This window comes from Eulemur rufifrons, chromosome 6, assembly GCF_041146395.1.
Source record: "Eulemur rufifrons isolate Redbay chromosome 6, OSU_ERuf_1, whole genome shotgun sequence".
Taxonomy (NCBI): Eukaryota; Metazoa; Chordata; class Mammalia; order Primates; family Lemuridae; genus Eulemur; species Eulemur rufifrons.
The window spans coordinates 37939973-37954855 of NC_090988.1; the positions used below are offsets into that span (position 1 = coordinate 37939973).

Below are 14883 nucleotides of genomic sequence, written 5' to 3' on the forward strand. Positions count from 1 at the left end.
AAAAATAGGCGGATTGGAATGTCCCAGCTACTCAGGAGGCTGAGGTGGGAGGATACTTGAGCCAGGAGTTCAAGGTTACAGTTAGCTATGATTGTGCCACTACAGTGTAGCCTGGGCAACAGAATAAGATCCTATCATCCTTGTCACAGAGCCTGAGTTCATTACTTGCTAGGAATAAGAAAGAGGAGCTTATAGATACTTCCCATGGCTCTCCAAGAAGCAGATGAGATATAGTAAGATGGACAGTATCAGACACCCGCTTCTGGGAGCCAAATAATCATTGAATAATAAAGATAATAGCATAACAAAATCTCTACGCTTCCCAAGCATTACCATATGTTGCTATAAAACACACATGAAGGGAATGGAATTCCAAGAGATATCCAGGCGTTATTTGATCACAAATAATATTTAACACTTTTGTAATTGTAGAAGAAAGATAAAATTCAGTGGATAAACTCAAAGTGTTATTAAAAAGAGTAGATTTTTTTTTCCTTTTTGGGGAGAGAATGTCAAATAAAGAAATCAATTAACAAGAACAATAGCTTATTATATGGTAGGAAAACGTCTAAGAACTTTCTACACATTATATCTCATTTAATTCTTACAACAACTCTATGCCATAAATATTGCTATTATACTTTACAAATGAGGAAACTGAAGCTTAAATAACACGGCTATCCCACGTTACACAGCCAATGAGTTGCAGATGCACTTTATACCAATTCTCAGATTTTAAAAAGGAAATGGTCCTAGTAGTGTTGAGATACACATACAAAAAAAAAGTTTCTTTCCCCTCAAATCCTGGCAAAATGAGGAGTGTACTTTTAAGCCTTGCATCAAAGCTGTGTTCCTGTTTACAATCCTTCTAGTGATAGCAGATGCAGATGGTATTGAAATCTGTACCCAGACAAACATAAAATGCCTCCTCCTTTCCCTGCTCAAAGAAGAACATTGCAAAACCTATTAAATGCAAAAATAGAAATGGTACAAGCAATTATAGCATGAATTTAGGCTGTGTAGGCAAATAATCAAGATAATTTCTATCTTACTCCTTTGGCTTATTAGTCATTTTCTCACCTGATTCATCCAGGTAATGGCCTCAACCCTGCCCTGCTTGCCAGTCTAGGTGAACATCATTCTGATAGGGTTTGGCTGCCTTTGATAAGGAAACATCTGCCTGCTGCACAAAGGTGGAAATAATGACAATCGTGCACCTAGCACTTGGGATCCGAAGTCGGCATCAACCTCTATGCTTACTGAATTACAGATTTCATTTAGAAACCCCGAGAACTTAGACGATTTAGGAAGGCAGCTATGATGTGGTGGGGAGGCCCTGGGTACAAGTTTAAGTACTGGCTGTTATCCACCAGCTGGGTGTGATCACGGCCTGACCTCTAGAAACCTCCTTGTTTTTATTTAATAAGTGAGACTCACTAATACCCACTTCATAGGGAATAATAAGGTTTCCAGATTCATAAACCACAATGTAGCACACAAACATTAGGTGCTTTATTGTCGTAATTACTGTAATTACTGTAGATTCTGAAATCAGCTTCGTCTCTGTATTGCTCATAAGCCAAACAAGTGAAAGTCACGGGAGTCTGTTAGGCTGAAGATCGGGAAACATCCATGTGAATCTCATTAGTGTGAGAGAGCTGGCGGATGCATCACCAGGTGAGATGCTAATCGCACGTGAGGATGAGCTCAGCGGCAGATCCTGGTCTCTGCCATTTCGACTCTTAGTCACTCTGACTTTTTTCTTTCACCAAGCGGGGTACATTCTATGCCTTTAGACCTTGTAAAATAAAAGCCTTTGAAGGTGAGATCTTTTCCCTAGGAAAGCTGGCTCACGTTTCATATATTGTATATTGGGCCAAGCCTCTAATATTTTCGTTGAGGATCTGGAAATCTTTAATGTGTTAACAACATTAAGCACACAGTAAATTCTCACCTTCTAGTATGTGTGTTCTTTTGTGTCTGCACATAACCTACTTTATGGTTTTGAGTTTTTCTATCCGTGCCTATAATGATTAATGCTGTTACCATGAGGTTTTTCCAATGTACCAAAAAAAAAAAAAAAAAAAAGATTAACTCAGTATTTAGAATAAAGTCACCCAGAAATTTTTTTTTTTTTCCATAAGCTGCAAAGTTCAGCTAAATCATGTCCTTGGTATATTTACTGTGAGTCCAGCTTCTCCTTTCTCTGTGCCCCTGTGCTTGACGGGCCAAGGGGTGTGGAGCACATACGGGAACCCTGTTCAATTCCCTGAAACCAGCTGTGAGGGGAGGGAGGCCACTTAAGTGGCGTCCATTGGTCACAGAAACAGACAGCAATGGGACCCAGAATTCAACACAGAGCTAAGCACAAAACAGGCACTTAAAGTCTGATGGACTGAATTTATCTAAATCCTTATAAGTTAGAGACATAAAATACTCAGGAAAATATGACCCAAAGTAGCTCTGGGAAATTTGTTGCTGAAAACACTCCTATGCCCAACTATTTGCAGCATCGAAGAACTTCTTGTTTCATGCAATCTCATAGGCAGAAAACTCACAATTATGTAGAGGGAGTGGGTAGACACTGTTACTCTTATCTTTGAAGGGGAGCTCAGGGTAACCCAAAACTCCTGACTGGGGAACAGAACTCCATCTTTATACCAAATTTTAAAAGATGCAGGCAGTGCATCTGACTTCCAATTTCTGAATGTCCTCTATCTTTTCAATGACTTGCCTTCCTGCAAATACAGAGTTATTGGGATTCCCAAATGTCAGTGGTTCTCAAACTCAGATGTGCATAGATCCACCTTGTTAAAAACAGATGCCTGAACACCATCCTTTTAGATTCTGATTCTCTATGTTTGAGGGGTTTCTCCCCTTGAACTTTCCACTGCTAAATTTTCTTGGCAGTAGGTTCAGGAATTTGCATGTATGAGTCAGTGACCGAGCAGAAAGTTCCTCTGATATGGACAGCAAATGATGGAGGCAAGTAAACAGATTCTTCCTTTTCATTAATAATCAAGAGACTCTTCTAGAACAAGGTCTCATTTTAACAAGGTCCTCAGGTGATGCTGATGTATCTCAAAGTTTGAGAACCACTATATACAATATGAGAAAAAAAGAACTTGAAGTTCCCCAGGTGGGCAGTTCAGAGACATGGAGAGAATCGGTATATCACCTAGAGATCTTGTTAAAATACAGATTCGGATTTAGTGGGTTTGGGGTAGGATCCGAGTTGCTGCCTTTCTAACCCAGTGTTGCTGATGCTGCTGGCCACCGGAATACACTTTGAGTAACAAAGGTTAAGAGCATAAGTTGTGTTGGGGGGAGTCCCACAAACCTGGATCGAATCCTGGCTTCACCACTTTACTAGCTGTGTGATACCAGGCTAGTTACTTAGCTTCGCTGGCCCATTTCTTTATCTGTAAAATGGAGCTGGGCAGGTGAGAGGGAAGAATAGTACTGATCCCAGAGTATTGTGGTGAGAATTAAGTGTCCCAGTGCATAAGCACTTGCAAGGTAAGCACACAGAGTCTAACAAACAGTGGCTCTTACCGTTAAAAATTTCCCCAACTTGCCATTCCAGGAATTAGGCTTCTGGTCTCATGCAAAACTGTCTGAATGACTATTTCTTGCATGGTGACTGCCTGGCTTCCTGCATTGCTTCACCAGATTATAACTTAGCCTCAAATATGTTTTCTGTTAATGGGATGGAGCTGAGCACAACAAAGCGTGGAGGATTGAGCACTCCTTATTCAGACTGTGGGTGCTTACTAGGTGATCCCTGCCAGTTGGGTCTGGAAATTCAAGGGTCACAGTGGGACCTGGCTATGGCTTCTCCACAGTGGTTGCTATTTCCAGTTCATGTCTATGAAATACATATAATTTTAAGGCTTTACCGAGAGAGCCTTCCCTCTGTGGTTGATTTATAGAGTCATATTTATACCCTTATTATAAGTCAGCATTCCGGGCTCTGATTCCCCTGGGGTTCCTATGGCTTGCTCCTGGGACAGCCAGAGTTATAACACCAATCAAACCCGCTGACCATGTCATTCCAAGCTAGCAGACGAAGCTTCCCTGCCCTTCCTGCCAGGGGTTTGATTGGGTTTGGGGGTGGTTAGAGCTGAATCCTGCATCCCTGAAAAAAATGCTTCTTGCTGTGGTTTGCCTACTGTAACAATTCTGAATGTTCTGGAACAATGTGCTAGGACAGCCATAGTTTGAGAGTGTAGTCTGTCACTGGGAGAGCCAATGACCAATATTCCAGCATTTTTCAGTGATCAAGAGGACAATTTCAGTAAAATACATGTCCTAACATTTTAGAGCAATACACAGTACAGGGGCCAAACGACAAAGACGTTCAAACAATTTAACTTTTGTTATCAGCACTCTCATGTGTAAGGAGTCACATCTCAAGCTCCTCACTCTACTTTCTCTAGCCCAAATATTCTCTTTAATACTGACTGCATGCATCCTAGCCTTTGATCTGGGGGCCCAAGACTGTCTCTTCCTGTTATTAGATTTCTCTGGCAGCCACAGGAAATTCTTGAAGGCATGAATATTCTGTCATTAAAGACTCAGTCTTGTTGTTCTTTTTAAACTATCACTCACAGCTTAGAGGATTTTTCTTTTATTTTAAGTAGCATTATAATTAGCTACATAGTTTCATAAGGTAAAGGCCAAATTATTGGTTCTTTTTTTTTTTTTTTTTCTTGCTTTTCTTCTCTCCCTGATTTGGCACCGATTTAGGGAATTTGCAGATAGAATACAGGGACCTAGCAAAAATTCCTCTGATATGAACAGATAATGGGGGCAAGCAAGAGGATTCTCTTTCTGCTTTTCTTAGAAGCCAAGGCTTTATGTCCACAGCCAGGAAGGAGGTAGGCACCTCCTTGCATACAGGAAGAGGAATCCTGTGCCTCTGCTTCCCCAGGGAAACAGCAGAAGCCGTCTTCTTGGATTTCCTGGTGAGTGGTGAGGAGTCTAATGGTCCTGGGCTCAGGACTGCTACGCATGAGGCTCTTTGGGACCATGTCTGAGGGTCTACTGAGATAAGAACCACTGGGCTGGGCTTGGGAGTAGCCGTGTGAGGGGCCCTGCTCCTGCTGGGCCCCCTCAAATGAACAGAGGTAGTAGGCTTGGAGAAGGGAGATGTGTAGACAGAGGTGAGGAAAGATACCATCTTCATTTTAGGAAACCATAAGTGCCTAGGAACAAAGGAGGGACTTGCACTAACACACCTTGGAAGAAAGAGCACCTGTTGTGGAATCCCCACTCAAAGCCCAATCACAGAAGAGAGTGGGGAACAGGGAGACAAAGAAGTACATAAATAGGAGGGTGTGCTTTATATGCAAGGTTTGGCCCCTAGGGAGGCAAGTTAAGCTCTCTAGGCCATGTGAAAAGTATATGGGTGGGTCCTTAGTGTTGAAATTTGGTTAAATCAAAAGAAATTTAAAAAGAGAGAAAATTGCTGTTTCCCAAGTGAGTCGTAGTGATTTAATTAACATACCTGCACTGAATACTTAGCTAAGGCTTTCATGGCAATTTTTTTTTTTTTAACTTAAAATGCACTCCGAAGAGCAAGATTCCACAGTCTTTTCCTTCATACAGTGATTATTATTATTTTAAAGATAACCCACTGTGGAAGCCCATAGCACTGCCAGCAAAAACAACGTCCTGCCATCGTTAAAAGTATGTTACAATTTGTGGCTATGTACCCAGCATTTGACATGGAGTGGTGTTCTATTTCAACCCAATTTAATTATATGCTCCTTTTATATATTGTAGATGGCTCACACTAGCAGAATTGTTTTGCCTGGTGAAAAACTGGCCATGACTTGTCATAATGGGCTGGTTTATAGAACCACTGAAGTATAGTTACTGCCCATCATTCGGGAATTATGGCACCAGAACAACCCTTTATTTACATATACTGCTGAGACAGTAAAAACAGCAAATAGATTTCTTAAATCGAGACGGCAGAAATTTCCCCCCAGGGTACTTGGCCCTCATTGAGGCAGTAACATATGCAAGTCTAAACAACTTTGGTGTCTGTATTTCGACAGTGCATCATTTCGTGGACAGTTTATAACATTCTAATAATAAAATGGACTCTAAATTTGGAGTTGGGCTTCACTAACATTAGATGGTAATGCGCACAGCAGAATCTCTAAGTGATTTGTGAGGAAGGTTTAAATTTGCTAATCACACTACTGCTGAGCATCTCTGCAAAGGGGCTGAAGTGGAATCAGTGGTTGGGCTGTTGGGAGGTGGCGAGCCTTCCACCGGGAAAACGCCTGACCTAGTTTACACTAACACAGACACTGCATCTGGGTAAAGTCAGAGATTCTTTTATCTCTAGACTCCCAGGACTTAAATAATCTTGGATTTTCCCTCAAACAAAAGAAACTCTCTATAGATTTTTTTGTTGTCTACTCCTATTCTTTCTTGCTTATTCACAATGTACTTTTGTGGGAAAAAATATTAGGGTAAAGCATCATGAATTCACTGACTGTTTATCTGTCCTGAGATTTCATGTAAATTCCCCTCTCCTTGCTTTCTACTCCTTTGCAGAGCTGTCACTAGACTTATTTTTAATATACACATTTTAAACGTATGCTCTAAAGATCTCCACTATATTTCTCTTCCTGGGGTGGTGGGTTCACTCCTTTTTGCTTCTAGTAAAGTTATATGTCTACGTGTGGTCAGCAATTCCCTGTGCATTGACGTTGTAGGCAACTCGGACTGCTACTACCGGCATTCTGCAGTGACATGCAGGTAGCTCACAAGGGCACATACTTAAAAGGGGGCCTTATTTGTCCAAGCTGCTGAGGCTTGGAAGGGTGTGGTGTAGACAAGGGAGGGGGCAGAATTGATGGCGTGTCTGGGCTCCTGCGCCACCGCACTGCCCCTGTGGGATGCTGTAAACTGGCTAAACTGGACACTCCGGTACTTGTCAAGCTCTGAGGTTTCCCTGAGGGGATTGAGAAGCTCAGCGAGCGTCTTGGGTGAATACCCCACTCTAAGAGAGCCCTTGGGTGGGGAGGTCGGGACCCCCCAGTAGGTTCATTCCCCTCTCCCCCTGGGGCAGGATGCCCGCCGCGCAGGTGCACTCACCTCCAGAGGGCAGCCCGGCGCAGCTGCCCCCGTGCTGGCACGGGCTGCGCTCGCACGCGTCGGGGTAGAGCACGCAGCCCAGCTTCAGCTCCGTCAGGCCCACCACCTCCGCGAAGCTGCTGCGCTTGTTCTGCAGAGGCAGCTCGTTGTTATTCAGCACCACTGAGTCCAAGCAGCCCTGGAAGCCGCTGAGCACCTGCGTGACCCGCGTGTCGGTCAGGCTGCGGATGTTATCTGCCTGCACCAGGGCGCCGAAGTAGATGGTGCTCTCGGTGCTCAGCGTCTGGAAGTAGAGGGGCGCCCTGCGCCGCTCCACGTAGCTGTCGTCCAGGGACAGGCTCGTGAAATTGCGATTGAGCTCCAGGAAGACCGAGTGCCAGCTCCCGTCGTTGACAGCGCGGCCGGAGATACCCAAGATGCCGGGGCCGCTGCCGCAGTCCAGCTGGAACCACAGCTTGCCATCCACGATCTGTGCGGGGAAGGAAGAGCGAACACCTTTGAACGTGCACCTGGCAGTGTGCTTCCACATACCCTGTTCCTCGCCAGCCCGGGGCTTCACAGGAAGGCTGTAAGGGGGACATTGTTTTTGATCCAGTCATAAATCTGTAGTGGTTTGATTTTTAACCACTTCTCCTCCCCATTATCTGCTATGCAAGTGCATGCCTGATATTTCACAAATCTTGTAAGAATACGAGCATAGCTTCAGACATCCATGATTATATTTAAGAATGTACCCACTCTTTGAGTCTTCACCCTTTAAATATTCACGGCAATACCTTGTTTAGGGGTCCGTTACTCTCTGCACCCTCTTAGTCATTACCCACACAGGAGTGATTTCTGTGAACGTGTTAGTATTTATTGTCTTCTCCATGACAGGCAGCGTGCTAGGTGCTGTGGAGACCACAGTGAGCAAGAAGAGTTACCTCTGCCCTCATATGGCTTACAGTCTAGCAGGGGAGGTGGCTATAAATCAAATAGTCACACAGCTACATAAATACTCCCTGAACGAGTTTATGTAAGTATGCTATAGGGAAGAGAAAGAGGCCAGGCAGAAATGAAAGATTTCCTAGTTCTCAGCTTCATGTATATTTAAGATTTAAACACCTCTTTATGTTAAACACTAGTATATTCTTAAGATAGTTTTTTAGGATGCTGCTCAACATTTAGGTAAAAGTTATCTAACAAAGTGCTCAGGGCTTGGCCACTTGCTTAGAATACATGTATATTTAATGACACCTGGAATTTCAGAAGGATCTTCTGGTTAACTGCTCACACCTTGTGGATTCTATCAGCCTCTGGTCTGGGGTGCTGTAACAGAGACCAGCCTGCTTTTCTGATCACAATGGTGTGGTGAGGGCATCTGACTCCCCCCAAGAGGCGAAGCCCAGAGGACATGACACGCAGGAAGAAAGTGTGTGTTACTGGAGGAGACTGGCTAGCAGAGAGCTGCCGAGCAGGGACTCGTTGTCCCCGGAGACCCAGGTTCCACTTCTGTACGCTTGTCTACATTTCTCAGACATGCAAGGTGGCTTTAGGATCCAGGGGGCTTAGGGGGCTTAGGATCCAGGGATGAGGGGCTGGACCCCTGTCTAGCCAGTACATTTACAATTGGTCATGAATGAATTCACAGCCAGGAACTGGGAAACAAAAGCTTCTTTTCTGGCCTATGTCTATGACCCAGCAAGAGGACCTTGTGGAGGCCCGTGTCTGAGTCATGCAAGGGGAGCTGGCATTTGTAGTTCTGTGCAGAGAACAGACACTTGCCGAGAGAAAGGGAAGGGAAAGAAGGGAAGGGGAGGGGAGGGGAACACAGCTAAGGAGGTATAAAGATCAAATGAATTCACAGATACAGACTGAAATGGTTTTTCTGAAATGTGGTTTACTTATGATAGATATGTTAGGGATTATCGTGGCACCACTCATTCTCACAGATGGAATATTTCTCTATGCCTCAGTATGTTCTGCAGACAATTAATTCTTAGGGACGTGCATATCCACCTGTGTGGATTCCATGGATTCTCCTATCCTGCACGTCAAGTTCATAGGTCATGCCACATAAATGTGTGCATATGGAAGGCAGGGGGCTTTGTGAACCAGGCAGAGCCCTGGGAATTTAGGAATGCTGAACTGAATTCAGGGTTTGAAATGTGCCACCCAGGTCACCTGGGGAGAATGGCTTGGCCTCTCTGGGTTTGGGTTTGGAGAGCAGAGAACTGCTGTAGCTTACTTTACAAAGCTACTGTGTCCACTGCAGAATGGTTAGCCACACCATACCCAGTTAGTCTACACATACACTGCTCTGCAATGGTAAATGGATGAATATAAAAAGACTGGAGACAAATATTTGTGTTGTTTTCAGAAGGCTTTCACATGTAATCATATGCTATTGTCCTTGTCATTTTTTTCTTTTTGATTCAACAAAATGAACTGAATGGATATTGTAAATCATACCAGAATACTTGCTCAGTGACAACTCCTGAATAATATCCATATTTGTATTTTAATGTAAATAATAAAATGATCAAATGTGACTCTGGGGACTACTTTTTTTCTGGCACAGTCTATCTGCTGTTTTGCTTCCATGATAGATCGGGGACAAAATGCTGTCCCCAATCTATCATGGAAGTTTTGGTGGTGAGGGCATAATTCATCAAAGTTTTATAAAGAGATGTTTAATTAGTATATTACTTGGTTCCTTCCCCTCCCTCACCCCTAACCCCTACACCTCCTTGAATAGTCAAAAAGTTAACATATTCACCAGGAAGAAATGATGTGACTCTGATGTATTCACATACATCTAAGTTCTATAACTAAGGGACATAAAATTATCTCATACTAACACTGAACATGGTTAAGTTTTCATTTTTATTTTTTATTGAAAAAATAACAGCAGCAACATTGCTAAATGAAGGAAGCCAGATGCCTACACGATTCTCACTCTTCTACAAACAACAATCATTTGGATCTTCAAAATTCTAGGAGGTTGAAATTATCAGTCTTATTTATATGACAGATTAGAATGCTGATGCCAAAAGTTACCTTGCAAAGAGTTAATAATCTTTTGCTATTTCACATGTATGTTATGCCAGGGAGAGAAAAGAACCTTTTGTTCTTTTCATGTCTAAATTCTCATACCAGAAAAGTATACTCTGATCATTTTTAGTATCTGTCTTCAGAATAGGGTCTACCTCATTTTAAAGGCTCAGTCTTTTAAGAGAATGAAGCTTTCTCAGATCAGAGGGCAAGCTATTTTAATAGAAATTGAGGTATGCATGAAACTCTGAGAAAAGTCTATAGCAACGACATTGAAGTAATTTGCTGGGGGTGGGGTGCAGCTAGGTAATTTGTTAAATGAAATGAATAATTCAGAGAGTTTTGCCCCAATGTTATAAAATATTTAGATCCCCAGGATTGTTTGAAATCAGTGATGTGCTTTACCCTGAATCTTCAGTAGCCTGAGGCTTGGTAGACAAGAAATCAGAGCTCTAAGAAGTCCTACTTTTATAGGAAAGTAGGATTTTTGAGTAAAACGTACAAATTATGGCACGATTACTATTCAGATCCTTGGTGCATGGCTCTAGTTAGTGCACCACAATCATGGAACTTGCAAGAGGATTATTAAATATTGTTTGCAAAGGGGATGTTTTAAAAACCCATTTTCAAGGCTGCCACGAATGGTTATCTGGCACAAAGCACTCAAAAATATGTTTTGAATGAATAAATGAATGGATAAATGATCATCCCAGCCTGTGAATCTCTTCTTTTGATAAACTTCTGCAGTACTCCCAACCTGCTTGCCTCTGTCACAGGTGTAGACCCACTATTGACTGGCTATCACTTTGAGCACATCACCAAATCTCTCTGAGCCTCGGTTTTCTCACAGACAAAAAGCAGACACTCGCACCTACATACAACAGGAGTGAGAATAAAAAAATATATGTATGTGAAAGTACTATGTAAACTCCCAGGTATTTTATTATAATTATAAAATATAATTATTACAAGTTAACTCACTTCTCAGTGACACTCGAAGAGATCCTTAAAACTCTTGAATCTTGTGGGGTGCTTCCTTGTTAGTCCGTTAAGCTATGTTGGAAAGATGTGGCCATCCCAAGTGGGCTGTTTTACAAACCAAATAAGCTTTCCCTATCTTCCTTTTAGTCCTGGGGTCTCAGGCTAGCCACGTCAGAATCATAAGAATGAAGCAATGAATCATTTATGACTTCCCCAAAAGATAAAACACATGATAGTTCTAGATAAAACACCAAGTTCTCCTTGTGCTTTTGCCATAATATTGGAGCCAACAGATTCACACAGAGAAAAACTCTGCTCTCCTGGTGATTTCTCCTCCTTCTGATTACACATCTCTTCTGGCGATTTGACATATTTCTTTCATAGGTGTGAGGAGAGTCACGGAACCTAACACACTGTTTTCACTGTCACTTTGGCTGCAAGGAAGCTCTGAGTTATGGTTTGTGTTGAACTGAAGTAGTTCTCCTGGGTCTAGATTTTTCAATAATGGTATTTTACCCTTCCCCACTTCATTGGTTGGCTCTTAACCTTTTATTTTCAGCTTAATGGTGCTTTGATCTTCTGCATTTGGATGTTTATGGTAAGCCTTGAATCTCTTTTGAAAGAAGACAGGGTATCAATGACAGATAGAAGAATGAGTGCCTTTTACTGTTATTGAGAGACAGTACTACTCCTTGTCCATGAGCATTTTCACTTCTCCATGCAATTTTTTAACTGTCTTCATGGGGCACTCTTCACTCTACTGATTATCTTAAGTACTTTCTTTTAAGAGAATGCGCTCTGACCGGAAAAATATAAACAACCAAGAGTTGCAATTTAAACAAAGCATTTCAGCTTAGTTATTGAACCAAAGTACAAGGCACATAATGTACCTAAAGCCAAAGAAATTAAATCTTGCATAAGGCTGAAAATGTTAAGTAAACAGATTCAAATCCCCTAAGTGGATATTCCTGGCGACTGTAGGAGAATAACTGCAATAGTTCAGTACAGCTGTGTCCTGCTTTGGGCAAACCCAACATATGAAAAGCAAACGCACTGAACAGACAGATTGGGGGTGATTATTCACATCACAAAAGGATTAATGGGAGGGTTCCTTCAAATAGCAACCATCTCTAGTTTGTTGTAATTCCATTTACAGAGATTCAATTTACACAACTTTCAGAAACACGCTGGTTTCATGAAACACAACATACTTTAGGAGCTGGAGCTGCCTAAAAGGTTTAATTCTTCTTTCCCATCCCCAGGGACCTGCACATTTTTAGACATTTGCCAGTGAAGTGTCAAATGACAAACTCCATTTTAGGATCAAGCCATTTCAGGTCCAATATTTTTGTTCTCTCTCAAATTTAATGCTCTATAAGAGACTCGCTAATTGAAAATATTTGCCTTCTTAAGGATGTTCTGCAACTACCAGCCCTGTTAGAGCATGACGGAAGAGCAAGAAAGGTCAGTGGGACTCAAGCAGAGCCGTAGGAGTTGGTAGCTCTGAAAGGGCAGAGCACTTTCCTAGCAATGATACAAACCCCACCTCTCAGGGCTATTTAGAAAATGATCTACTGACCCAAGGCAGGCTGCTTCAGGGACCAGGAGGAAATAAAGGCAAGACTTAGGTTTCTGAATATTCCTCCTTTCACCATGAATATCTGATTTGAATGCATTGTTCTCTAAAACCATGTATCTGAATTTCTTCTCTTATTTTCTTTTAAAAACATTGCTTTCCTTTGCAGAGCTGAAAGCATTCTCTGAGTTGCATGAATAAGGATAGTGGGAGTTTCCCCACAAAAGCTCAAAAGCCAACTTTTAAACTTCAACTCCCTGTTCACTCAACTATGGCCACCAAGTAATACCTGGCAAAACTAGAAGTGGGTAAGTAAGAGCCTATGTAATACTTAAGAGAAGCTGCTGGCATTTAAGGTTCTCTTTTTCTCTCCTTTCTCATCTGCCTTCAGGATTACAGCCTAAGTCACCTAATCAACTTGGACCTGACACATCAAACAATCAAAGGACAGAAGCTAGAAGGGCTCACCATGGTCCGCTTTAAACCTGAACCTTGGGAAGAACAAGATTTCTAAACATTTCCACTTAGGTGGGCATTTTCTACTGGACAGACTACAAATGTTTCTGAAGAGCACTTACAGTGGGCTGGGATAGCAACCTGGTGAGAATAGCATTAGATGAAACACGTCTTCCTCCTTTTCCTCCCTTCCCTTTCTCATACTAGAAGGCTAAATCTGGTCTACAGATGTCCAGAATGTGACCTTGGATAAAATGAGTTGTAGTGGCAAGATGGAGAGCTAGGGATAGAAGATTAGGAGCATGGAGTGAGAAAGACTGGAGCGTGGGTCCAGTCCAGGCCTTGCTGCTTATTAGCTGTGCAATGTTGGGGAAATAACCTTTCTGAACTGCTATCTTCTTCCTGATTAAATGGGGATGACAATATATAATAAACTTATTATGTTAACTTTATAATAAGATTAAATGATGAACATAAAGCTGTTACTATTATTGTTATTGTTGTTTTTATGAAGGTACCGGAAGCCCTGAACTGAATATAAATGTCAGACTTGTTCTTAAGGAAATCTAGAATGTTTTAGGAGGGTTTCTGAGGCTGGGAAATGATTTAAAAATTGGGCTACTTGGGTCACAATAGGATATGTAGACTCTTCCATACACCAGATCTCCAACTTCCTCCCTGAGCAAGAACAGAAGTCACCTTCCAAAGTCAGTGGGGATAGACGCATGCAGTGGAAAGGGATACAGCCAATCTTTTTAAAGGACCACCCATGTTGGGGAGCTGATTAGGAGATACATCTAATGAACTGTTGAGTGATTACAGCTCAAAGGAGGCCAGCCCTTGAACCCACTCTAGAGGGAAATGCCCCATGTGCCAAGAGCCAATTTTGAAGCTCAATGTTCAAAAGGAAATGGGATGTTGGCTCATTTCCCAGTTTTGCTGCTGCTCCCCTTTGCCCTGAAGTCTGCTTCTGGTCTTCTGAACTTAAAAGACAAAATGATTTCAGCAGTCCCCAATCCAACAGCCAAAACACTAACATGAGAACTGACTGCAGGAAAAGATAACCCATTTTAATTACCTTCAGAATTATGCAGGGATTTGCTCTGGTGTACATTATAATCCCATTGCTTTGCAGGGTTCTAAGACGCAGAGCTAGCTTAAAGTCCTCTTCTTTGCTATTTTCAGAAAGCCGGTATTTGATGTAACTATTTCCAGCAAAGCTGAGAGAAGTGTGCCCTGCAAAGACCATTGTGAGAAGACATACTTTTAACATCCACAAACAATCAGGGACACATGAAATCACCCAACCACCACCAAGCAAGTGGATTAAAGATCATGGGAAGTTAATGAAGGCATCGAGGAGAAACCATTTTTCATTAAAACCTGGTTCTCCATTTCATATCACACTCTAATTTCAAAGTGAAAAACATATTAGCCAGTCAGTTACCAGAAAATCTTAGTTGTCTCATGCCAAGGACAACTTGGTCAATTCTATAACCTGGATTTTCTTATTGTCACCAAATTCTCAATTTCCACTTTCGAAAATCAGCGTTATTAATGCCTTTATGCCTCCCCCAACAACTCAGGCACTCAAGAGCTTTCAATCCCATGAAACAAAGGAAAGACAATAAAACCATTTTCAAGTGATATCCGTATTCCCCAAGTATCCTAATGCCAAATTGCCAACATTAATACATCTTATTTGTATTAATGTTAAAAAA

The 14883-nt window shown here is 42.0% G+C and overlaps 1 protein-coding gene across 2 annotated transcripts in view; it reads right to left on the bottom strand.

The window, feature by feature from the left end:
• The window catches only part of FAT3 (FAT atypical cadherin 3), a 488418-nt gene that overhangs the window by 17566 nt on the left and 455969 nt on the right, over positions 1 to 14883 (bottom strand). For both annotated transcript variants that reach the window (XM_069469075.1, XM_069469074.1), the window contains exons 20-21: positions 14241 to 14398; positions 7117 to 7585 (exon numbers count right to left, since the gene is read on the bottom strand). In XM_069469075.1, coding sequence (XP_069325176.1) covers positions 7117 to 7585; positions 14241 to 14398 — 627 coding nt within the window. The remainder of the gene's footprint in view (positions 1 to 7116; positions 7586 to 14240; positions 14399 to 14883) is intronic.